Source organism: Salmo salar, chromosome ssa13 (genome assembly GCF_905237065.1).
Source record: "Salmo salar chromosome ssa13, Ssal_v3.1, whole genome shotgun sequence".
Classification (NCBI taxonomy): Eukaryota; Metazoa; Chordata; class Actinopteri; order Salmoniformes; family Salmonidae; genus Salmo; species Salmo salar.
Window position 1 is genome coordinate 45,716,541 of NC_059454.1, and position 27,689 is coordinate 45,744,229.

The window sequence follows — 27,689 nt, forward strand, 5'->3', positions numbered from 1 at the left end:
CTAGCTGTTGTGGAAATAGGCTAGTCTAGCTTAGGGGTGTTTTTGATTATTGTTTCTTTGCTTGGGTCCAGCTCAGCCCCTTTTCTCACACCCCTTTACTGTGTGTTTAAAATAAACCTTATGAGTTTGACGGTAGATTTCAGTTGTCTGTGGTTTTTGGTTCTCACTGTTACATGTCACGATTATAATTTGCATGATTTATGTTACGGGTCTCGTATCCATTCCCCCTAGACCGCTGGGCCAAAGGGATTCGTAACAAAACTATGAAAATATAAAGGTTCAGAACTTTTGTGAAGCATCACAGCACAGTTGAAAAATATGGCGAATATAAATCCAATATGGATGGTGTTAAGAGATAGAAGGGAGGGGTTGAATGAAACTGAAGGGTGGGACTAATAACAACATGATAACAAATGTAAAACATACATTCGTAGCCAAAGGTTTTGAGAATGACACAAATATTAATTTCCACAAAGTCTGCTGCTTCAGGGTCTTTAGATATTTTTGGCAGATGTTACTATGGAATACTGGAGTTTGATTACAAGTATTTCATAAGTGTCAAAGGCTTTTATTGACAATTATATGAAGTTGATGCAGATAGTCAATATTCACAGTGTTGACCCTTCTTTTTCAAGACCTCTGCAATCTGCCCTGGCATGCTGTTAATTAACTTCTGGGCCACATCCTGACTGATGGCACCCCATTCTTGCATAATCAATGCTTGGAGTTTGTTCACCCACCTCTTGAGGGTTGACCACAAGTTCTCAATGGGATTAAGGTCTGGGGAGTTTCCTGGCCATGGACCCAAAATATCGATGTTTTGTTCCCCGAGCCACTTAGTTATCCCTTTTGCCTTATGGCAAGGTGCTCCATCATGCTGGAAAAGGCATTGTTCGTCACCATACTGTTCCTGGATGGTTGGGAGAAGTTGCTCTCGGAGGATGTGTTGGTACCATTCTTTATTCATCTCTGTGTTCTTGGGCAAAATTGTGAGTGAGCCCACTCCCTTGGCTGAGAAACAACCCCACACATGAATGGTCTCAGGATGCTTTACCGTTGGCATGACACAGGACTGATGGTAGCGCTCACCTTGTCTTCTCCGGACAAGCTTTTTTCTGGATACCCCAAACAATCGGAAAGGGGATTCAGAGAAATTGACTTTACCCCAGTCCTCAGCAGTCCAATCCCTGTACCTTTTGCAGAATATCAGTCGGTCCTTGATGTTTTTCCTGGAGAGAAGTGGCTTCTTTGCTGCCCTTCTTGACACCAGGCCATCCTCCAAAAGTCTTTGCCTCACTGTCCGTGCAGATGCACTCACACCTGCCTGCTTCCATTCCTGAGCAAGCTCTGTACTGGTGGTCCCGCAGCTGATCCCGCAGCTGAATCAACTTTAGGAGACGGTCCTGGCACTTGTTGGACTTTCTTGGGCGCCCTGAAGCCTTCTTCACAACAATTGAACCGCTCTCCTTGAAGTTCTTGATGATCCGATAAATGGTTGATTTAGGTGCAATCTTACTGGCAGCAATATCCTTGCCTGTGAAGCCCTTTTTGTGCAAAGCAATGATGACGGCACGTGTTTCCTTGCAGGTAACCATGGTTGACAGAGGAAGAACAATGATTCCAAGCACCACCCTCCTTTTGAAGCTTCCAGTCTGTTATTCGAACTCAATCAGCATGACAGAGTGATCTCCAGCCTTGTCCTCGTCAACACTCACACCTGTGTTAACGAGAGAATCACTGACATGTCAGCTGGTCCTTTTGTGGCAGGGCTGAAATGCAGTGTAAATGTTTTTGGGGTATTCAGTTCATTTGCATGGCAAAGAGGGACTTTGCAATTAATTGCAATTCATCTGATCACTCTTCATAACATTCTTGAGTATATGCAAATTGCCATCATACAAACTGAGGCAGCAGACTTTGTGAAAATTAATATTTGTGCCATTCTCAAAACTTTTGGCCACAACTGTATTGGGTCTGTAAAATGTATATAGGTTCAGAACTTTTGTGAAATAGCATAGTTACAAAAATATGGCAAATATAAATCAAACTGGATGGACATTAGAAATAGAGGAAGGCCAGGACTAAAAACAAACAAAATATAACTATTGTAAAAGTGATTGTGTCTGTACACACACACATATTTACCCCAAAAGATATGGGGGATTGAAAATGATGCAGACAATTACAGTGATGGAAGCTACAATCTGCAATATTCAAGCTGATCCACCTCCTAGAAAAATCAACAAATAAAATAAGAACTCTTCTCCCAGTACTTGATTATGGGGATATAATCTACATGCAACAGCCTCTGTTTTAAAACCTTTAGATTCAGTCTGTCATTCAGCACTGTGTTTTATCACTGGGGACAATTTTCATACACGTCACTGCATTTCGTATAGTTCTGCTGGCTGGGAGTCTGACTACCAGAACGGCCCAGCATAAGCTACTTTTTGTATCGTTGAATACAGACTTGAGCCTGTTTCAATATAATTGTATAATTAGTCTAAAAGTGGTAATTATTGTGTTGTGTTAGATGGAATGGTCTATGTGCATTGTATTTGGGCAGAGGGAAAGTACAAAAGTGGGCCTGTCTCTAAGGGCAAGAATGATTCCATAACACAGAACCCAAACCGGCTGCATGCTTGCGCCATCGTGCATAAATGTATTTTGTCCCCCCACACTAAACGCGATCACGACATGCAGGTTAAAATGTCAAAACAAACTCTGAACCAATGACATTAATTTGGGGACAGGTCAAAAAGCATTAAACATTTATGGCATTTTAGCTAGCTAGCTTGCACTTGCTAGCTAATTTGTCCTATTTAGCTAGCTTGCTGTTGCTAACTAATTTGTCCTGGGATATAAACATTGAGTTGTTATTTCACCTGAAATGCACAAGGTCCTCTACTCCGACAATTAATCCACACATGAAACTGTCAACCGAATCGTTTCTAGTCATCTCTCCTCCTTCTAGGCTTTTTCTTCTCTGGACTTTATATTGCAACATGTCTCTGGACCTACTCACTGCCACAGTCATACTCTGGACCTAGTTTTGTCCCATGGAATAAATGTTGTGGATCTTAATGTTTTTCCTCATAATCCTGGACTATCGGACCACCATTTTATTATGTTCGCAATCGCAACAAATAATCTGCTCAGACCCCAACCAAGAAGCATTAAAAGTCGTGCTATAAATTCTCAGACAACACAAAGATTCCTTGATGCCCTTCCAGACTCCCTCTGCCTACCCAAGGACGTCAGAGGACAAAAATCAGTTAACCTGTTAGGGCTAGGGGGCAGTATTTGCACGGCTGGATAAAAAAATGTACCCGATTTAATCTGGTTACTAATCCTACCCAGTAACTAGAATATGCATATACTTATTATATATGGATAGAAAACACTCTAAAGTTTCTAAAACTGTTTGAATGGTGTCTGTGAGTATAACAGAACTCATTTGGCAGGCAAAACCCTGAGACATTTTCTGACAGGAAGTGGATACCTGATGTGTTGTATTACCTTTAAACCTATGCCATTGAAAAACACAGGGGCTGAGGAATATTTTGGCACTTCCTATTGCTTCCACTAGATGTCACCAGCCTTTACAAAGTGTTTTGAGTCTTCTGGAGGGAGATCTGACCGAACAAGAGCCATGGAACGATGATGGCCCATTAGACACCTGGCGCGCGAGTTCATGTTGGGTACCCTCGTTCCAATACGTTATAAAAGAGTATGCATTCGTCCACCTTGAATATTATTCATGTTCTGGTTAAAAAAGGCCCTAATGATTTATGCTATACAACGTTTGACATGTTTGAACGAACGTAAATATATTTTTTCCCCTCGTTCATGAAGTGAAGTCCGGCGGGCTTAGATCATGTGCTAACAAGACGGAGATTTTTGGACATAAATGATGAGCTTTTTTGAACAAAACTACATTCGTTATGGACCTGTGATACCTGGAAGTGACATCTGATGAAGAGAATCAAAGGTAATGGATTATTTACATAGTATTTTCGATTTTAGATCTCCCCAACATGACGACTAGTCTGTATCGCAACGCGTATTTTTCTGGGCGCAGTGCTCAGATTATTGCAAAGTGTGATTTCCCAGTAAGGTTATTTTTAAATCTGGCAAGTTGATTGCGTTCAAGAGATGTAAATCTATAATTCTTTAAATGACAATATAATATTTTACCAATGTTTTCTAATTTTAATTATTTAATTTGTGATGCTGACTTGACTGCCGGTTATTGGAGGGAAACGATTTCCTCAACATCAATGCCATAGTAAAACGCTGTTTTTGGATATAAATATGAACTTGATAGAACTAAAAATGCATGCATTGTCTAACATAATGTCCTAGGAGTGTCATCTGATGGAGATTGTAAAAGGTTAGTGCATCATTTTAGCTGGTTTTATGGTTTTGGTGACCCTGTCTTTGAATTGACAAAACATTACACACAACTCTTGTAAATGTACTGTCCTAACATACTCTAAATTTATGCTTTCGCCGTAAAACCTTTTTGAAATCGTAAAACGTGGTTAGATTAAGGAGATGTTTATCTTTCAAAGGGTGTAAAATAGTTGTATGTTTGAAAAATTTGAATTTTGACATTTATTTGGATTCAAATTTGCCGCTCTTGAAATGCACCTGCTGTTGATGGAGTGCACCACGGGTGGGACGCCTGCGTCCCACCTAGCCCATAGAGGATAACCACCTAACCGAGGAACTCAATTTAACCTTGCGCAATACCCTAGATGCAGTTGCACCCCTAAAAACTAAAAACATTTGTCATAAGAAACTAGCTCCCTGGTATACAGAAAATACACGAGCTCTGAAGCAAGCTTCCAGAAAATTGGAACGGAAATGGCGCCACACCAAACTGGAAGTCTTCCGACTAGCTTGGAAAGACAGTACCGTGCAGTATCGAAGAGCCCTCACTGCTGCTCGATCATCCTATTTTCCAACTTAATTGAGGAAAATAAGAACAATCCGAAATTTCTTTTTGATACTGTCGCAAAGTTAACTAAAAAGCAGCATTCCCCAAGAGAGGATGGCTCTCACTTCAGCAGTGATGAATTCATGAACTTCTTTGAGGAAAAGATCATGATCATTAGAAAGCAAATTACGGACTCCTCTTTAAATCTGCGTATTCCTCCAAAGCTCCGTTGTCCTGAGTCTGCACAACCCTGCCAGGACCTAGGATCAAGGGAGACACTCAAGTGTTTTAGTACTATATTTCTTGACACAATGATGAAAATAATCATGGCCTCTAAACCTTCAAGCTGCATACTGGACCCTATTCCAACTAAACTACTGAAAGAGCTGCTTTCTGTGCTTGGCCCTCCTATGTTGAACATAATAAACGGCTCTCTATCCACTGGATGTGTACCAAACTCACTTAAAGTGGCAGTAATAAAACCTCTCTTGAAAAAGCCAAATCTTGACCCAGAAATTATAAAAAACTATCGGCCTATATCGAATCTTCCATTCCTCTCAAAACATTTTGAAAAAGCTGTTGCGCAGCAACTCACTGCCTTCCTGAAGACAAACAATGAACACGAAACGCTTCAGTCTGGTTTTAGACCCCATCATAGCACTGAGACTGCACTTGTGAAGGTGGTAAATGACCTTTCAATGACGTCAGACCGAGGTTCTGCGTCTGTCCTCGTGCTCCTAGATCTTAGTGCCGCTTTTGATACCATCGATCACCACATTCTTTTGGAGAGATTGGAAACCCAAATTGGTCTACATGGACAAGTTCTGGCCTGGTTTAGGTCTTATCTGTCGGAAAGATATCAGTTTGTCTCTGTGAATGGTTTGTCCTCTGACAAATCAACTGTAAATTTCGGTGTTCCTCAAGGTTCCGTTTTAGGACCACTATTGTTTTCACTACATATTTTACCTCTTGGGGATGTCATTCGAAAACATAATGTTAAATTTCACTGCTATGCGGATGACACACAGCTGTACATTACAATGAAACATGGTGAAGCCCCAAAATTGCCCTCGCTAGAAGCCTGTGTCTCAGACATAAGGAAGTGGATGGCTGCAAACTTTCTACTCTTAAACTCGGACAAAACAGAGATGCTTGTTCTAGGTCCCAAAAAACAAAGAGATCTTCTGTTGAATCTGACAATTAATCTGGATGGTTGTACAGTCGTCTCAAATAAAACTGTGAAGGACCTCGGCGTTACTCTGGACCCTGATCTCTCTTTTGAAGAACATATCAAGACTGTTTCAAGGACAGCTTTTTTCCATCTACGTAACATTGCAAAAATCAGAAACTTTCTGTCCAAAAATGACGCAGAAAAATGTATCCATGCCTTTGTTACTTCTAGGTTGGACTACTGCAATGCTCTACTTTCCGGCTACCCGGATAAAGCACTAAATAAACTTCAGTTAGTGCTAAATACGGCTGCTAGAATCCTGACTAGAACCAAATAATTTGATCATATTACTCCAGTGCTAGCGTCCCTACACTGGCTTCCTGTTAAGGCAAGGGCTGATTTCAAGGTTTTACTGCTAACCTACAAAGCATTACATGGGCTTGCTCCTACCTATCTTTCCGATTTGGTCCTGCCGTACATACCTACACGTACGCTACGGTCACAAGACGCGGGCCTCCTAATTGTTCCTAGAATTTGTAAGCAAACAGCTGGAGGCAGGGCTTTCTCCTATAGATCTCCATTTTTATGGAATAGTCTGCCTACCCATGTGAGAGACGCAGACTCAGTCTCAACCTTTAAGTCTTTACTGAAGACACATCTCTTCAGTAGGTCCTATGATTAAGTGTAGACTGGCCCAGGGGTGTGAAGGTGAATGGAAAGGCTGGAGCAACGAACCGCCCTTGCTGTCTCTGCCTGGCCGGTTTCCCCTCTTTCCACTGGGATTCTCTGCCTCTACCCCTATTATGGGGGCTGAGTCACTGGCTTACTGGTGTTCTTCCATGCCGTCCCTGGGAGGGGTGCGTCACTTGAGTGGGTTGAGTCACTGACGTGGTCTTCCTGTCTGGGTTGGCGCCCCCCCTTGGGCTGTGCCGTGGCGGAGATCTTTGTGGGCTATACTCTGCCTTGTCCCGGGATGGTATGTTGGTGGTTGGAGATATCCCTCCAGTGGTGTGGAGGCTGTGCTTTGGCAAAGTGGGTGGGGTTATATCCTACCTGTTTGGCCCTGTCCGGGGGTTTCATCGGATGGGGCCACAGTGTCTCCTCACCCCTCCTGTCTCAGCCTCCAGTATTTATGCTGCAGTAGTTTATGTGTCGGGGGGCTAGGGTCAGTCTGTCACATCTGGAGTATTTCTCTTGTCTTTTCCGGTGTTCTATGTGAATTTTAAATATGCTATCTCTAATTCTCTCTTTCTTTCTCTCTCTCGGAGGACCTGAGCCCTAGGACCATGCCTCAGGACTAAATGGCTTGATGACTCCTTGCTGTCCCCAGTTCACCTGGCCGTGCTGCTGCTCCAGTTCCAACTGTTCTGCCTGCAGCTATGGAACCCTGACCTGTTCACAGGACGTGCTACCTGTCCCAGACCTGCTGTTTTCAACTCTCTAGAGACAGCAGGAGCAGTAGAGATACTCTCAAAGATCGGCTATGAAAAAGCCAACTGACACTTACTCTTGTGTTACTGACTTGTTGCACCCTCGACAACTACTATGATTATTATTATTTGACAATGCTGGTCATTTATGAACATTTGAACATCTAGGCATTGTGCTGTTATAATCTCCACCCGGCACAGCCTGAAGAGGACTGGCCACCCCTCATAGCCTGGTTCCTCTCTAGGTTTCTTCCTAGGTTTTGGCCTTTCTAGGGAGTTTTTCCTAGCCACCGTGCTTCTACACCTGCATTGCTTGCTGTTTGGGGTTTTAGGCTGGGTTTCTGTACAGCACTTTGAGATATCAGCTGATGTAAGAAGGGCTATATAAATAAATTTGATTTGATTTTGCGATTGGCAACTTTCATAAATTAGGTGCATTACCACCACTGACCTCGTTCGTCTTTCAGTCATCCACATGTGTATAACCAATGAGGAGATGGCACGTGGGTACCTGCTACTATAAACCAATGAGGAGACGGGAGATGCAGGACTTGCAGCGCGATCTGCGTCACAAATAGAACTGACTTCTATTTTTGCGCTTGGCAACGCAGACACTCGTTGGCGCGCGCGAGCAGTGTGGGTGCAATCATTAAATAATATAGATTTCTAAATTTATCTTGCAACGTTTGCGCATGCGACGCGAGCGGTGTAGTCAGCCTGTAAGGGTTGAATAGGAGCCTTAGCACTGTGTCTGGAGTTAGATCGTAATTACTGTTCTATAAAACTGTCATATCTTCACTGTTTTATACCATTACATACTCTCGTAATATGAAGATACATTCTTAGGGATGGAAAGTGGTGTTAGGTTTAAGCTCTTTGTGTATGAGAATTATCTAGTGGACCGCGGTAGACTGCAAGAATGTGTACTACCTGTAACTTAAGGCTTCTCCTGACTGATAAGACCTGTGAGAGATGTGGAGGAGTACCAGACTCAAGCTGGGACGATAACTCCCCCTACCCAGCCACAGAGATTGATTGTTCATCCTAGACACAGAAGGGGGGCCTAGTCAGAGATTATAAATATATGTGTTTGTGACTTTATGTCATGTCTTGAAGCTATAACACCCAGTGTGGTGAATAAATCTAGCCTGAGCTTCCTTTGGCATCTGTCTGGATTATTGAATCAGAATTTAACAGTATAGAACAGTTATTCAGAGACTCACTACCTCAGCTCACATATTATCTGGAGATCCAGTAATTTTCAGACCCGCTCTCTTGTCTGGCTGGTTCTGGAGGTCCCACACTGACCTGGGGAAAAAAGCTTTTAGTTGTTATGCCCCCAACTCATGGAATAGCCTTCAGGCCACCTTGAAATTAGATTTGCTTGTTACCATTGAACAGTTTAGATCGAGTTTAAGGGAGGTGATATGAGAGAGTTGTGTTTGGTTTAATAAATGTTGATGTATTGATATTAGTTATTGTATGTTCATGTTCACAGCGGTCCCTTGCAAACGAAAACCTGGTCTCAATGGTGATACACCCTGTATATAAAAAAATGAAATTGCACCTTGTGTACTCTACTATTCTAATCCTCAACAGTAAGTTAAGACCCTGATGGAGTTCCAAACCCTTTTTGGGGGGAGAAGCTGATTCACGGGCCTATAAAAGTGGAACAGTATGTTGTGCTGTCAGAACTGTGAATTAGATGGATGATGTCAACTTACAAGTTTTATAGTGGTTAGCTTAACTCAATTGTGTACAAATTAAAAACAAAATAACAAAATGTGAGCACTATTGCACATGAATGTCTTGCCTTGACGTCAATTGTCAAAAAACTTGGTGATCTGTGGAATGGATTTCAGTGGGAATATAGGGCCTTACATTTTTCCTGCACTGTAAATTGAGCAAATGTTTAGCATGTAGATTTCCAAGGCCTTGAAACCATCGGTCTGTAAATAACATGCTTTAGACAAATCCAATCCTCACCACGTACTGTGCAGCTAGCTAAGTCTGATTACTAATCATCAGGAAAGGGAAACTATAAGGAGCAAAATCATGATGCTGAATGCAAAGCTTTTTACATTTCGCTAACTAGTGCTCAATAAAACAAATGAAGGAACGGTGTTCCATGATAAAAAAGACATGCTCTCTTGTAAGGGGTTGGTTGCCTCCCTTGTGATTTCGGTCAAACAGGCCAATTACCCTTCGAAATCCATGAGATAACATTCTGTTCTACAGTATGTTGCATCATAAACCCTGACATAAGAAAACTATCTCCCCACAGAAAAAAGCTTTGGTTAAACAATGCCAGAGACAACTATAAAGCAGTCCAGTTCTTCATGCCCATATTTGTTTCCCTCATTAGCTTATCGCTAGTTCGCTACTAGTCTCATCCAAGATGGCGTAGCAGTCAGACGTCTTTGTCCTTCATCTTGTCGTGTCCCATGTATATATCTTTTTATATATTTTTCTTCGCATATCTTTTTTATATTTTTCTAAACCTCAACTTCAAAATACTCTCCTGCAACCCGCCTCACCCAATGTGGTGTGGATCTGTTTTTTCTAACGTATGTTGATTTACCTCGGAACCGGAATCCCCCAACAGAAGTTAGCCAGCTCACTAGCTACTAGTTAACAGTCAGCTAACCACTGCTAACGGGCATCAGCTAACCTTTAGTTCGGGAAAGCTCTCGCCAGTTTGCACAACACGACTCAAACCAGAGCATACCGGACCTATTTTCTCTCCAAATCCCCGGATTCCAACTGCAAGCTCTGAACCTTTTCACCGGATCATCGCAGCTAGCTAGCTGCAACTCGAGTGACTACTCCTGGCTAACGTCTGTCCCGGAACAAGCACCAATTAGCCTGGAGCCCATTCTCCCGGCTAGCTGAAGAGGCCCATCAGCCACTCCTGGGCTACAATACCCGGACCCCTTCTACTGCCGGTTCGGGGCACGGAACCCTGCCGATCCTTCACGACTGGACTACTGACGTAACCTGCTCGAGGGGGTACTCAACTGGCCCCTACGCCATGACGTTCCCTGAATGCCCATCTGCTAGCCTGCTAGCCGCGCCCCGCTAGCTGTCTAGAGCATATTGGACTGTTAGCTGAATAGATCCATCGGCCAATTTCTTGGGCCACTATACCCATTTTACCAATTGGACTTGGACCCCTCTGCTGCTCGGAACCCAACTAATTCATCATGACTGGTCTATCGACGTCAGCGCACGCGGAGGCTAAAACAGACTTTCCTCCGTCGCGACATCCTTCTAAGGCCCTTCTGCTAGCTTGCTAGCCCCGGCCTGCTAGCTGTCTGAATCGCCGTGTCTCCAGCCAGCCCAACCACTCACTGGACCCCTATGATCAGTTGGCTATGCATGCCTCTCCCTAATATCAATATGCCTTGTCCATTACTGTCCTGGTTAGTGATTACTGTCTTATTTCACTGTAGAGCCTCTAGCCCTGCTCAATATGCCTTAACCTGTTTAGGATAGGGGGCAGTATTGACACGGCTGGATAAAAAACACACCCGATTTAATCTGGTTACCACTCCTACCCAGTAACTAGAATATGCATATACTTATTACATATGGATAGAAAACACCCTAAATTTTCTAAAACTGTTTGAATGGTGTCTGTGAGTATAACAGAACTCAAATGGCAGGTCAAAACCTGAGAGATTCCTTTACAGGAAGTGGCCTGTCTGACCATTTCTTGAACTTGTTTTCCATCTCTATCATTTACTAAGGATCTCTGCTCTAACGTGACACTTCCCACGTCTTCCATAGGCTCTCAGAGCCCGGGAAAAAACAGAATGTCGTCATTCCAGCCCCAGGCTGAAACACATTATCGCCTTTCTCAAGTGGCCAATCAAGGGACACTGGCTTATGCGTGTGACCCCGACCGCCCCCGCCTTTGGGATTTTTTCCTCTGTTTGCCGAAAAGGAGATTCCCTGTCGGAATATTATCGCTTTTCTACGAGAAAAATGTCGTAAAAATTGATTTTAAACAGCGGTTGACATGCTTCGAAGTACGGTAATGGAATACTTAGAATTTTATTGTCACGAATTGCGCCATGCGCGCGACACTTCTTTACTATTTCGGATAGTGTCTGGACGCATACGAACAAAACGCCGCTATTCGGATATAACGATGGATTATTTTGGACCAAACCAACATTTGTTATTGAAGTAGCAGTCCTGGGTGTGTATTCTGACGAAGACAACAAAAGGTAATCAAACTTTTATAATAGTAAATATGATTATGGTGAGTGCTAAACTTGCCGGGTGTCTAAATAGCGAGCCCGTGATGCCTGGGCTATGTACTTAGAATATTGCAAAATGTGCTTTCACCAAAAAGCTATTTTAAAATCGGACATATCGAGTGCATAGAGGAGGTCTGTATCTATAATTCTTAAAATAATTGTTATGCTTTTTGTGAACGTTTATCGTGAGTAATTTAGTAAAATGTTAGCGAATTCCCCGGAAGTTTGCGGGGGTATGCTAGTTCTGAACGTCACATGCTAATGTAAAAAGCTGGTTTTTGATATAAATATGAACTTGATTGAACAAAACATGCATGTATTGTATAACATAATGTCCTAGGGTTGTCATCTGATGAAGATCATCAAAGGTGAGTGCTGCATTTAGCTGTCTTCTGGGTTTTGGTGACATTATATGCTGGCTTGAAAAATGGGTGTCTGATTATTTCTGGCTTGGTACTCTGCTGACATAATCTAATGTTTTGCTTTCGTTGTAAAGCCTTTTTGAAATCGGACAGTGTGGTTAGATTAACGAGAGTCTTGTCTTTAAATGGCTGTAAAATAGTCATATGTTTGAGAAATTGAAGTAATAGGATTTTTAAGGTTTTGAAAATCGCGCCACAGGATAGCAGTGGCTGTTACGTAGGTGGGACGAATTCGTCCCGCCTAGCCTAGAGAGGTTTTTAAGCAAACATTTAGTTCCACCTCCTACATATGCGGTGACATTACCTGCTTTATACGTCGCTAGAGACAATATCTCGCTCATCATTACTCACTGCCTAGGTTTACCTCCAATGTACTCACATCCTACCATAACTTTGTCTGTACATTTAGCCTTGAACCTATTTTATCACGCCCAGAAACCTGCTCCTTTTACTCTCTGTTCCGAACGTACTAGACGACCAGTTCTGTTAGCCTTTAGCCGTACCCTTATCCTAGTCCTCCTCTGTTCCTCTGGTGATGTAGAGGTTAATCCAGGCCCTGCAGTGCCTAGCTCCACTCCTACTCCCCAGGTGCTCTCATTTGATGACTTCTGTAACCGTAAAAGCCTTGGTCTCATGCATGTTAACATTAGAAGCCTCCTCCCTGAGTTTGTTTTATTCACTGCTTTAGCACACTCTGCCAACCCGGATGTCCTAGCCGTGTCTGAATCCTGGCTTAGGAAGACCACCAAAAACCCTGAAATGTCCATCCCTAACTACAACATCTTCCGACAAGATAAAACTGCCAAAGGGGGCAGTGTTGCAATCTACTGCAGATATAGCCTGCAGAGTTCTGTCTTACTAAACAGGTCTGTACCTAAACAATTCGAGCTTCTACTTTTAAAATCCACCTTTCCAGAAACAAGTCTCTCACCGTTGCCGCTTGCTATAGACCACCCTCTGCCCCCAGCTGTGCCCTGGATACCATATGTGAATTGATTTCCCCCCCATCTATCTTCAGAGCTCGTGCTGCTAGGTGACCTAAACTGGGACCTGCTTAACACCTCAGCCATCCTACAATCTAAGCTTGATGCCCTCAATCTCACAAATTATCAGTGAACCCACCAGGTACAACCCCAAATCCGTAAACACGGGAACCCTGATAGATATCATCCTAACCAACTTGCCCTCCAAATACACCTCTGCTGTTTTCAACCAAGATCTTAGCGATCACTGCCTGCATCCGTAATGGGTCTGCAGTCAAACGACCACCCCTCATCACTGTCAAATGCTCCCTAAAACAATTCAGCGAGCAGGCCTTTCTAATCGACCTGTCCCAGGTATCCTGGAAGGATATTGACCTCCTCCCGTCAGTAGAGAATGCCTGGTTATTCTTTAAAAAGTGCCTTCCTCCCCATCTTAAATAAGCATGCCTCATTCAAAAAATGTAGAACCAGGAACAGATATAGCCCTTGGTTCTCTCCAAACCTGACTGCCCTTGACCAGCACAAAAACATCCTGTGGCGTTCTGCATTAGCATCGAATAGCCCCTGTGATGTGCAACTTTTCAGGGAAGTTAGGAACCAATATACGCAGGCAGTTAGGAAAGCTAAGGCTAGCTTTTTCTAGCAGAAATTTTCATCCTGTAACAAACTCAAAAAAGTTCTGGGACACTGTAAAGTCCATGGAGAATAAGAACACCTCCTCCCAGCTACCCACTGCACTAAGGATAGGAAACTCTGTCACCTCCGATAAATCCACTATAATTGAGAATTTCAATAAGGATTTTTCTACGGCTGGCCATGCTTTCCACCTGGCTACCCCTACCGCGGTCAACAGCACTGCACCCCCCACAGCTACTCGCCCAAGCCTTCCCCATTTCTCCTTCTCCCAAATCCAGTCAGCTGATGTTGTGAAAGAGCTGCAAAATCTGGACCCCTACAAATCAGCCGGGCTAGACAATCTGGACCCTTTCTTTCTAAAATGATCTGCCGAAATTGTTGCGACCCCTATTACTAGCCTGTTCAACCTCTCTTTCGTATCATCTGATTCCCAATGATTGGAAAGCTTCCACGGTCATCCCCCTCTTCAAAGGGGTAGACACTCTAGACCCAAACTGCTATAGACCTATATCTATCCTACCCTGCCTTTCTAAGGTCTTTGAAAGCCAAGTTAACAAACAGATTACCGACCATTTTGAATCCCACCGTACCTTCTCCACTATGCAATCTGGTTTCCGAGCTGGTCATGGGTACACCTCAGCCACGCTCAAGGTCCTAAACGATATCATAACCGCCATCGATAAAAGACATTACTGTGCAGCTGTATTCATCGACCTGGCCAAGGCTTTCGACTCTGTCAATCCCCACATTCTTATCGGCAGACTCAACAGCCTTGGTTTCTCAAATGATTGCCTCGCCTGGTTCACCAACTACTTCTCTGATAAAGTTCAGTGTGTCAAATCGGAGGGCCTGTTGTCCGGACCTCTGGCAGTCTCTATGGGGGTGCCACAGGGTTCAATTCTCGGGCCGACTCTCTTCTCTGTATACATCAATGATGTCGCTCTTGCTGCTGGTGATTCTCTGATCCACCTCTACGCAGACGACACCATTCTGTATACCTCTGGCCCTTCTTTGGACACTTAACTAACCTCCAGACGAGCTTCAATGCCATACAACTCTCCTTCCGTGGCCTCCAACTGCTCTTAAATGCAAGTAAAACCAAATGCATGCTCTTTAACCGTTCGCTGCCCGCACCTGCCCGCCCGTCCAGCATCACTACTCTGGACGGTTCTGACTTATGAATATGTGGACAACTACAAATACCTAGGTGTCTGGTTAGACTGTAAACTCTCCTTCCAGACTCACATTAAGCATCTCCAATCGAAAATTAAAATCTAGAATCGGCTTCCTATTTCACAACAAAGCATCCTTCACTCATGCTGCCAAACATACCCTCGTAAAACTGACCATCCTACCGATCCTCGACTTTGGCGATGTAATTTACAAAATATCCTCCAACACTCTACTCAACAAATTGGATGCAGTCTATCACAGTGCCATCCGTTTTGTCACCAATGCCCCATATACTACCCACCACTGCGACCTGTACGCTCTCGTTGGCTGGCCCTCGCTACGTACTCGCCGCCAAACCCACTGGCTCGCCCCGCCTTATCTCAACTCACTGGTCACCATAGCAGCACCCACCCGTAGCACGCACTCCAGCAGAAATATCTCACTGGTTACCCCCAAAGCCAATTCTTCCTTTGGCCGCCTTTCCTTCCAGGTCTCTGCTGCCAATGACTGGAACGAACTGCAAAAATCACTGAAGCTGGAGACTCATATCTCTGTCACTAGCTTTAAGCACCAGCTGTCAGAGCAGCTCACAGATCACTGCACCTGTACATAGCCCATCTGTAAATAGCCCATCCAACTACCTCATCCCCATACTGTATTTATTTATTTATCTTGCTCCTTTTCACCCCAGTATCTCTACTTGCACATTCATCTTCTGTACATCTACCATTCCAGTGTTTAATTGCTATATTGCAATTACTTCGCCACCATGGCCTATTTATTGCCTTACCTCCCTAATCCTACCTCATTTGCATATACTGTATATAGACTTTTCTACTGTATGTTTGTTTATTCCATGTGTAACTCTGTCGTTGTATGTGTCGAACTGCTTTGCTTTATCTTGGCCAGGTCGCAGTTGTAAATGAGAACTCGTTCTCAACTAGCCTACCTGGTTAAATAAAGGTGAAATAAAAAAATAAATAAAAAACTACAGTGCCTTCATAAAATATTCAGACCCCTTGACTTTTTTGAGTCTGAATTTAAAACGGATTAAATTGAGATTTTGTATCACTGGCCTATACAAAATACCCCCATAATGTCAAAGTGGATTTATGTTTTTAGACATTTTTACAAATGAATTAAAACTGAAAAGCTGAAATGTCTTGAGTTAATAAGTATTCAACCGCTTTGTAACGGCTTTTTTTTTCATTGTTATGTCAAGCCTAAATAAGTTCAGGAGTAACAATGTGCTAAAGTTATATAATAAGTTGCATGGACTCACCGTGTGCTTTACTAGTGTTTAACGTGATTTTTTAAATGACTACCTCATCTCTGTACCCCACACATACAATTATCTGTAAGGTCCTTTAATCGAACAGTGAATTTCAAACACAGATTCAACCCCAAAGACCAGGAAGGTTTTCCAATTCCCTACCTATTGGTAGATGGGTAACAATAAAAAAAAAGCAGACACTGAAAATCCCTTTGAGCATAGTGAAGTTATTAATACCACTACACCCAGTCACTACAAAGATACAGGTGTTCTTCCTAACTCAGTTGCCGGAGAGGAAGGAAACTGCTAATTCACTGCTCATTAGGCCAATGGTGACTTTAAAGCAGTTAGAGCTAAATGGCTGTGATAGGACAAAACTGAGGATGGGTCAACAACATTGTAGTTACTCCACAATACTAACCTAAATGTCAGAGTGAAAAGGAGGAAGCCTATACAGAACAAAAATATTCCAAAACATGCATCCTGTTTGCAACAAGGCACTAAAGTAAAACTGCTAAAAATTTGGCAAAGAAATTAACTTTATCTCCTGAATTTCAAACAGTTATGTTTGGGGCAAATCCAACACAACATCACTGGTAGATTAAAAACATCTCCCAGCCACTCAGATTTTTTACAAGCAAAAATTATTTTTGCCCCTTAATTACAAAAAATGTAATAAAAAAGAATGGATGAGCATGCTTTCGGTTTTTCTAAAACAAGGAATGTATATACTAGTAAGAAGGAAATGGGGCACATTTTTGTGACCTATGTTTTTTAACCAATGTACGATAAAATAAATAATGTAGATCTAATAGTAAAAACAGATAAACAGTTCTACAACTGAACAAAGTGCCTACTGTCACGACTTCCGCTGAAGTCGGCTCCTCTCCTTGTTCGGGCGGGGTTCAGCGGTCGACGTCACCGGTCTTCTAGCCATTGCCGATCCATTTTTCATTGTTCCATTTGTTTTGTGTTGTTTCCCCGCACACCTGGTTTACATTCCCTAATCACATTACATATATATTCCCTCTGTTCCCCCCATGTCTTCGTGTGGAATTGTTTTTGTTACGTGTTTTGTGTGACGCGCCAGGCTGGTTTTTCCCCCAGGTAACTTGTTATACCCGAAGTATGTTTATTGTTAAACATTTGCATTAATGTGAATGTTGTCGTGCTTTTCATGTTTGCTATTTGGCTGAAGGTTGAATGTGGCTAGTGAAATAGACATTCTTACCCGTCAATGACTAAATCTACCTGCATTTGGCAGGTGGCTGGTGCTCATTTCCAACCCTGGAGCTAAGCACAGGCCAAATCCTAGAGGAAAACCTGGTTCAGTCTGATTTCCAACAGACACTGGGAGACAGAAATGTAACTTTCAGCAGGACAATACCGTAAAACTTCAATTAATAGCCCCGGCGTTTATTAACTTAAATTTAACAAAACAGGTGCTTAGAGACGCTTCTATTTTAGCCAGGCGTCTATTTCTCTAATGCACACAGCTTTTGCTCATTTGTTTAATTCCAGCATTCACTTCCAGAATGTATCAATTTCTTCATTTTCTGCACTAATGTGTTATCATTTACACAATGTGTCATGTTTGTCTTAGTGAAATAATTAGAAAAACTTTTCCTTGACAGAATAATTATTCTCTAACTACATTTTCAGCAGTTCTTACTTTCACCACTAGAGGGTGATTTATGGAGGTCTGTACTCCCGAAGTTGACTCTTTTTGTGCTTGCTAGATAGCTAGCAGTTCTCAACTGTTAACAGCCAATGTCTAGCAGTTTCTTACTGCCGATAAAAACGGATGATTGCCATCATTTTTCAAGCCATTACTGAATTACTTAATGTAATAAAACATTAAACCTCGTAAACATTCATGGTAATCTCGTAAGCAATTCATTTAGACCTGGCATTTATTTGAAAAAGCCGTTTATTTGCGGAAATGTGTGCCGTTGCCCGGCTATTAAAAAGGGACAATTTGAGATTCGCCGTTGAATTCAAGTTTTACGGTAACCTAAAACACAAGGCCAAATACACTAGAGTTGCTTACCAAGACGACATTGAATGTTCCAGAGTGGCCTAGTTACAGTTGACTTAAATCTGCTTGAAAATGGCTTTTTAGCCATGATCAACGACCAACTTGACAAAACTTAAAGAATTTTTTTAAAGAATAATCTGCAAATATTGTACAATCCAGGTGAGACTTACCCAGAAAGACTCACAGCTGTAGTCACTGCCAAAGGTGTTTCTAACATGTATTGACTCAGGGGTGTGAATATTTTTCTAAATTAGATTTCTGTATTTCAGATTTGCAAACGTTTCTTAAAACATGTTTTCACTTTGTCATTATTGGGTATTGTGTGTAGATGGGTGAGAGGAAAAAATATATTTAATCCATTTTGAATTCAGGCTGTAACAGAATTTTGGGGGGAATAAGTAATGGGGTATGAATACTTTCTGAAGGCAGTGTATGTGTCATCATGACTGCAGCGGTAAACAGCAAGACGGGTGGGGAGGGGGAGGAGTGAGCAATGCCATCAAGCACAGCCACGTCTCTGGGGCCAATTAAAGATTCAGGAGCAAAGCACCTGTCTGGGTTGTACCTAGACAACACTGGAGTTCCTGTTCCCTATCATCTTTTATTCCTTTACGATTCCCAGGAGGTGTTTTCACACTGTAGATCCCATTCAGGGGCTTCATGCACCCATTATTTTAGAAGGCGCACAAAGTATGTGATGGAGGGGTGGTTGGAGATTTTAGAATTTTTCAAAACACCAGAAATAGCTTTTTTACTGCAATCATTATGCCTATGTAAAACATGTATTATTTTCTGCATAGGTTATCTAAGCATACTTCTTTACATTTTAATGAGGGTGTCATTCTTACTGTTGTAAATCACACATCTCAATATGCTGCACTAACATGTCATTTTAATGTAATATCCTAGACAACACAGTACATGGATCATAAAACACATCAATACAGGCACATATCACAGAATCAAAATTAATACAAATAGCTTACCATAAAGTGCCCAATTACATTTAAACTAAGTAAGGAAATGTGAGTCTTATTCAGTACATTTAGTAATTGCTTGCTTCTCTGAATTAGAGCAACCATGCCAGCAGGCAAGCTACTACTGACTGATAGCCTGAAATGTTTTGGTAGCAAGTTATGAGGTTTGGGAGATTGGGAACCTACAGTGCCTTCAAAGTATTTATACCCCTTAACTTATTCCACATTGTGTTGTGTTACAGCCTGAATTCAAAATGGATTACATTTATTTGATTTCTCACCCATCTACACACAATACCCCATAAAGACAAAGTGAAAACGTTTCTTTTTTTTAGCAAATGTATTGAAAATGAATTACCTGAAATATCTCATTTACATCATAAGTATTCACACCCATGAGTCAATACGTTCTAGAAGCACCTTTGGCAGCGATTACAGCTGGGAGTCTTTCTCTGCAAGTCTCTAAGAGCTTTCCACACCTGGATTGTGCAACATTTGTCCATTATTCTTTTCAAAATTCTTCAAGTTCTGTCAAATTGGTTGTTAGTCATTGCTAGACAACCATTTTTAGGTCTTGCCATAGAATTTTCAAGTAGATTTGAGTAAAAAAACTCAGCCACATTCACTGTCTTAATGTTAACCAACTCCAGTGTAGATTTGGCCTTGTGTTTCAGGTTATTGTCCTGCTGAAGGGTGAATTCACCTCCCAGTGACTGGTGGAAAGCAGACTGAACCAGGTCTTCCTATCACTGTTACATTGAACTGGGGAAATGGAATATGAACGACAATCATCCAATATGCTGTAATAGAAATAAGGCCATGCTCATGAAAAACATGTTTGTCTTCTCTCATCTTAAAACGGCACTGACCGCCACTGATAGATAGGATGTATATACAGTACCAGTGAAAAGTTTGGACACACCTAGTTATTCCAGGGTTTTTATTTATTTTTACAATTTTCTACATTGTATAATAATTGTGAAGACATCAAAACTATGAAATAACACATGTGGAATCGTGGTAACCAAAAAAAGTGTTAAATCAAAATATATTTGATATTCTTCAAAGTAGAATCTAAAACTACTACTGTACGTATAAGTATGTGTTTTTGTTTAATTACAGAAAACTGAGTCAAGGCAGATGATTTTCTGCATGTAATACCCCCAAAAATAGTAAGGTATCTGCCAAAGTATTCTGTGGCAGGCCTGCACACTGGGCAAAAACTGGTTGAAATCAATCATTGCTGAAAATGGTTAACACTTTTTTTTTAAATGTGATGACATTGAACCAATGAAGAAAACTGATTGGATTTGAAAAAAGTCAATGTAAGAGAATTTTGTATTTTCTTTCCACCCAAATTGCAAACTAAATCCAATGACATTGTGACTTTTGTTGATTTCATGTTGAATTCACATTAGTTGACGACAACCAAATGTAAATCAAAACTGGACTTTTAACTGACGTCTGTGCCCTGTAGGTGGTGACTTATAGGCTACCAAGAAAATGAAAAATATGGCTGCCATGTCTTAGTGTGCACTTTAGGTCTAGGTAGTGTTAGGTGTTAGGTTAAATAGAGCCTTATGGAAAAGTAGAGGCTTGAGTTAGGAGTAGGTCAATTGTAAACAATAGGATAACAAACAAAGTTCAAGGGGATAGGTTAAGGACGAGTATTGGGTTGTGAAGTAAAGCTCGGCACAATGGTTGAAGGCCCAGTGCAGTCAAAATACAGTTTTCCTATGTTTTATATCATATTGTACAACAGCTGATAAAACTAACACTGTACAAGTATGCCATTTTTAAAGGCTTATTTCCTGATAGTTGCTGGTTGGAAATACAATCCACACAGGACCTTCTAAATCAGTAGGTTTGCATGGGTGGGAGTTTCGGCTTTCCATGGTGATATCACCATGCGGTAAAATGTGTTAATTGACAGAGTTAAAAACCTCTGCCAATAACATCTAGGTTATCTGCTTCCCACTCAGACCAATCTAAGACAGTCCTAGCAAAATTCTTATTTGAGAAATAGTTTTTTGCTAAAAAGCTATTTGTGCATTTTAAAGGAAATATATTATGATAAGGTACTTCATTGTTACCCAGAAATGATTTTTTTTTTTTAATTCAACATCCCAAAATCGTGTCAGGGTTAGCCACATTAGCGCTGTTTGTGGATAATGGCTAGGTAAGTGGGTTAGCTTAGTATTAGCATTGGCGCTCTTACTTTGGGATGTGTCTCAACAGGAGTCGGAGGGAGGGCAGGTCTCCCTTGGCAGCAGCATAGTGGACAGGTAGGGCCCCAGTCTCTGTGGACACCCCGGCATCAGCCTCCCCGCTCTTCAGCAACCAATCAGTGATCTCGTGATGGCTGAACCGGGAGGCGAGGTGGAGAACGGTGGCTCCGGAACTATCCCGGTCCTGAAAAAGACGCAAAACGTGGAAAATATCAGAAATAGGGGTCAGGGCTTATGTGTCGGGTTAGTTCAGTTACATCCTAGTAGTAGCCTAGATCAAGGACACGTGTTACATCCCGTACGTACACAGGACTATTCAATGTCTGGTTTGTGCTAATGTATGCCTTGTATCGGCCAATCAATTCACTGGACTCACTTGACCTTTATGTCAGGAACAAGAGAGTACTTTTTCTAAACAACAAAATAGCTCCATACAGCATTAAAAAAGATGACATCATTATGCTCTGCATTCAAGTCTGCCTGAAACAGATTCAAGTCATTTAAAAACAGATCTGAAACCATTATTAAAAAGAGATGGGGTGAACCTGAAATAATTTGAAAGACGTTCATATATTATCTGAATTGGGTAACACTGTGCCTGAAACCACTCACAAAACAAGGTGTCAATGACACGCTGACATATAGAGTGGAAACGAACAAGGACCACCCACTGTATCAATCTTCATCTAGACTACATTACTAATGGTAAGAGAGGCCATATACGAATGTTTGCCAATTCTTTGTGGTGTCTGTATAGCCTGTGAACCACTTCAGCCTGGCACTGAATGGTGAACATGTAGCGGTCACGAAGGGATCTCTTATCAAGCTGCTCCCGTTACTAGCACTAGTTTATTGAGCAGAAAAAAGGGGCAAAATAATTGTAGTAGTAGTAGTCGTCAGCAGTGTGTATTCATGGACGCAAAGGGAAGCAATGTCTCTGTCTCATCATTTTCCCTTTAAATCGCAAGAGGATGAATGTATCTTGCAGGAGAAAGCATCCAAGCGAGTGAAACAGCGCCCTTCTGTCTCTCTACGTGTAGGCCATTTATCTGATGCTGTCTGGTCCAAACGACTATGACATTGTTGTGGCCCGTAGCATTGAAGGGAAGAGAAGGCACCGAGCATCTGGCCTCCGTTGACAACATTTTTTAAATTTTTTTAAATAGCCAAATCAGCGTTGAGCTAAACTGGGGATGATCCTGGCGCACCAATAAACTAAATGTCAAAAGGAAGCCAGCTTGGATTTCGCATCACGCCTATCAAATCCCATTGAGAGCATACGTCATTGACAGAAAAACTACAATTGTTGCATCTCGTTGGGTTGCCCTCTGGTGGCTAGCTAGCTAAAATTGGCCCTTTCCTAAATTAGCCATGTATGCAGACAGAGATTTGGACTTGTGGTTTTACTTAATTCTCCATACTGGCCAATGATTATGACGGTGATTCTGATCCAACCATTAATTCAGACATTGTTGTGCCCCTGGCCTGAGAGGATGTTAGTTCAATATGTAGCTAGATGTCGAAGGCTAATGTTAACTAGCTAACGTTTCCCATGAATGGAAGTTAGGCTAGCGAGCAGGCATTTTAGGCAGGTAGCCTAGGACAAATAAATAAGAGTGTACTGTATGACGGAGTGATAGACTGTTGTCAACATGAGAGAGGATGGCATTGGCATTGCAACATGTTTTTCTACTTGCACACACACAAATCAGAAGCATGGACAGCCACATCCTATTTAGCTTCCGTTGATTGGACTAAATTGTTTTTGGTATCTTTTAGTTGTCACTGTATTAGACTAAGCGGAGGTGATTTGATTATGTTGAAATGGAAATGGTGCTGGAATAGTGGAGGCAGCTCCTGTTTTCTTTGCGATTTGCGGTAACTCTCTGTGGTTCTAAATCAATAGTTTTTAGTAGTCAGAAAATGTGGGAAACATTAACTTGCTTGACCATGCTGGCGGTCATGTAACTGTCTGTTACATGCAATATGCTTTGTGAACTTCACTGGACAGAGGTTGCTATCCAGTTTTGTGATAAAACAAAAAAAGTTATGGTTGAATTTCTTCTGCCACTGTTTTCTTACTGTCTCAGCCAACATCACGGTCACAAGGCATATGAATTAATGGGTAATAGAACAAACAATGCAATTATCACAGGTTGTAATATGGCTTTTTTTTAGGGGGGTGTTTGGCTTCTCCAGTGATTTTACCCATGCACCGCTACTGGTAGTCAGGCCATTGATTTGGGGAGAGTAACCACTTATTTAACCCCCCCTAATATGTTGGTGGACGGACCATCATGAGAATTTAGCTGCGTTTATTAAAAGGTTGCTTGATGATGCATAGTATTAGTGAGAATGATGGCATACAAGAAGTCACTCATCCCTCTTTCCATGTACCCTCTCTAAAGCCTGAGACACGCATGGGAGAAGAGCCAGAGGAGAGAGAGGCTCCATTACTTCCTTTTCAGACCTTTTCAGACATTTATGCAAATTCAGTACTAGCGTCAATCCCGCCATTCAAATAAAGGAGCATGGGTGTACACCTTAAATAATCATTTGTGGTTCTTCAAAATGGCGACAAGGCATTCTTTGGACCTCCTCCCTGTTTATTTTGTTGTCAACCCTTTGTATCATGTATAGACAAGCTCAGACATGTGGGACTGGGGGCTGCATTAAACACTGAAAGGCTAGTAGAGGTAAGCTCAATGCACACACTGGCACTAGTCGCGCCTCCTCAATTCCATCATAAGTAGCCTGAGACCTATTTATCAATGAGAAAAATGATCCCTAGTGTTTTTGCTGCATTGGTCAGTGAACAAACCAGTGTGAATTACAGTTCTTCATGAACGCAAGTTGAGGTGACTAAACTGCTTGGAGTAACCCTGGATTGTAAACTGTCATGGTCAAAACATATTGATACAACAGTAGCTAAGATGGGGAGAAGTCTGTCCATAATAAAGCGCTGCTCTGCCTTCTTAACAACACTATCAACAAGGCAGGTCCTACAGGCCCTAGTTTGGTCGAACCTGGACTACTGTTCAGTCGTGTGGTCAGGTGCCACAAAGAGGGACTTAGGAAAATTACAACTGTCTCAGAACAAATGTTTCTACTTTTTCAAATCATAGTCGCACACTTCATGTAGCCAAGCCCTTAGGCCTATATGTTTTGATAAGGTTTGTATCACAACTAAAGTGGCCAAATAACTTAAAATGAAGCACATTAATCCGCTTTACAACGGGTTAGGAGCCTATCTGACATACACACGCAGCACGTGAGTTTGAAGTTTGGGGAAGATAATTGTCACCATAAAAATTCCCCTTTATTATAAAAGAAATACATGCATAAATCGCATGTGGTCACTTTTGAGAATGGTGTTTTCCTGCTAATGGAACATTTGCACTTACAGCCGTGTGCGCATTGCTGCGCTTATAATGTGAAGAAATAGCCTCAGTTTGTGTCAGCATGTGTTGCTGGCATGTCATGTCTGAGTTTGCTTATCTTGCCAATTAAAAAAAATCATTAAAGTAGTTGGCAATATCAGTGGGTTTTGTGAATAATGAGCATCTGATTCAATGAATGATGGAGCTGAGTTTGCCTTTTTGCCCAAAATGTCATTTAAAGTGCTCCAAAGCTTATTGCTATCATTCTTTATACAAATTATTTTTGTTTCATAGTATAGTTTATTTGTTATTTTTATTTAGTCACATGATTTCTCAATTAGCAGTGTGTTTGCCAATCGTTTGTGCTTCCAGACTTTTAATACTATGTTTCATAGTATAGTTTATTTGTTATTTTTATTTAGTCACATGATTTCTCAATTAGCAGTGTGTTTGCCAATCGGTTGTGCTTCCAGACTTATTTGCCATACCTTTTGCCTCATCCCTCTTAACCATACAATTTTCCAGTTCCAAATCAATCCAAGGGGATGTAACAGTTTCTACAGTCACTTTCTTAATGGGTGCATGCTTATTAGTAACTGTAATAAGCAATTTCATAACATGTGTCAAGTGCAGCATCTGGTTGCTCCTCATTACACACCACAGACCAGCAAATATTCTTTACGTCATCAACTTAGGAATCACAACAAAACCTAATTGTAGGACCTCTTACACACAATATTAGGTCCAGAATTTGGAACTTTGGTGTTCCTAGATATTCTTTACATCAACATAAGAATCACTACAAAACGTATTGTATTACCTTTTGTACACTATATTAGGACCAGCATTTGGAACTTGGGTTTTGCTAAATATGACTACTATATTGTGATCACTACATCCTACGGATTTGGATACAGCTTTGAAGCAAATTTCTGCAGCATTAGTAAAGATGTGATCAATACATATTTGATGACTTCATTCCTGTTTGTAACTACCCTGGTTAACTGATAACCAGAACCAGGTAGCAGGCACAGGTTAGAGATTGAAGCTTTTTCTGGAGTGGGCAGCTTGATGAAAGCCAGTCAAAATTTAAAATCACCCAGAAAATATACTTCTCTGTTGATATCACATACATTAGAAAGCATTGCAGACATATTATCCAGATACTGACTGTTAGCACTTGGTGGTCTATAGCGGCTTCCCACCAGAATGGGCTTTAGGTGAGGCAGATGAACCTGTAGCCATATTACTTAAACAGTATTTAACATGAGCTCTTCTCTAAGCTTTACAGGAATGTGGTTCTGAATATAGACCGCAACACCGCCCCCGTTGGCATTTCTGTATTCTTCATACTATGGAATAATGCCACAGAATTCTAAGAAAATCTTGCCTGCTAAATGAACTAGTGTAGCCCACTGCCATATGGCATAGCCAGATCAGGACAACTCAGAGTATGCTATTCTGTTCAGAAATAAACTACATTTTATTCATATCAAGTTTCTTTATACCCGTCTAAAACAAATGGATTTATTATGATGGTGTAGGCGAAATTAAATTGATTTATTAAACTTTTTAAAATGTAGATGTTCCAAAGGTCTGCATCAGTGACTTGTAGTCTATGCGTGGAAGCTAAATGTGTTTAATTAACAAACAGAAACCAGCAGTTATTTGCATGACAATCACCGGCTGACAAATGACCGCCGCAGCGCTAGTCCCACCTGTGTGTTTCTGTTTGAATGTGCTACATATATAGGGTTTCCTGTTCAAGTACCAACATGAAGCAGTCTAACAAGGCTACTCAAGGCTCCTAGACAGAGCCAAAATAACTAATATATCAGTGGTTACTTTTCTAACACATAAGAATGTAGGGTGAATTCAGAAGAAGTGACACTTTTTGCATTTCCGTCTCCTGTAAACCTCTTTGGACATCTATCCAACATATTAGCCCAACACATGATACATTTCTGAAATCCAAACAAGATTAAGGCAATTACATACAAAATAAAAATATCACACAACCTACCTACAATACAAAATCCATAATACAGTAATATACGTGTGAGTGTGCGCTCGTGCGCGTCTCCCCACAGTCCGCGCTGTTTCATGAGTTACTTGATGTGGAATAGAGTTCCATGTAGTCATGGTACTGTGCATTTCTCATAGTTTGTTCTGGACTTGGGGACTGTGAAGAGACCTCTGGTGGCATTACTTGTGAGGTATGCATGGGTGTCTGAGCTGTGTGTTTTCAACATGTCAATACCACAAAGACAAGTAGTGATGCAGTCAATCTCTCTTTTACTTTGAGCCAGGAGAGATTGACATGCATGTCATTGATGTTAGCTTGCCATCAGTGGAGGAAGGGAAGGACCATCCTCTGTGAATTTCAGAAAAATGTAAATAGTGAAACATTAAGGCAAACACCATGCATTGCAAACACCATGCTCTACCAACTGAGCTACAGGGACAATGGAGCTAGCTAGTTTATCCTACTCAAAACACCCGCCTCTAACAGAGAGGGGTGCCATGTTAGCTAGCTGGCTATCCAACACTGGAAGTCTTCCAAGTCAAGGTAAGCTTTTGTTTTTATTATTTTATTTCCACTGGGGCCCGCCAGTGTAACTGCTAAACTCCTTGCTGACAGTACTGCATGATTGTTTACTAAAGTGTTAGTTCCAGTAGCTATGTAGACGTTATAAAATGGTGACAACGATGTTGGCTGTGTGTAGCTGTTAAGATGATATGAAGGTTTGGCTTGGAATTATTTTTCCTCC

At 41.5% G+C, this 27,689-nt stretch overlaps 1 protein-coding gene across 1 annotated transcript in view; it reads right to left on the reverse strand.

Annotated features, from left to right (window-relative positions):
- Window positions 1-23,635, reverse strand: part of LOC106566959 (espin) — a 154,114-nt gene extending 130,479 nt beyond the window's left edge. Inside the window, 2 exon segments of the mRNA XM_045692758.1 lie at window positions 21,529-21,722; window positions 23,621-23,635. Coding sequence (XP_045548714.1) covers window positions 21,529-21,722; window positions 23,621-23,635 — 209 coding nt within the window.
- Between the last annotated feature and the right edge of the window lie 4,054 nt (window positions 23,636-27,689).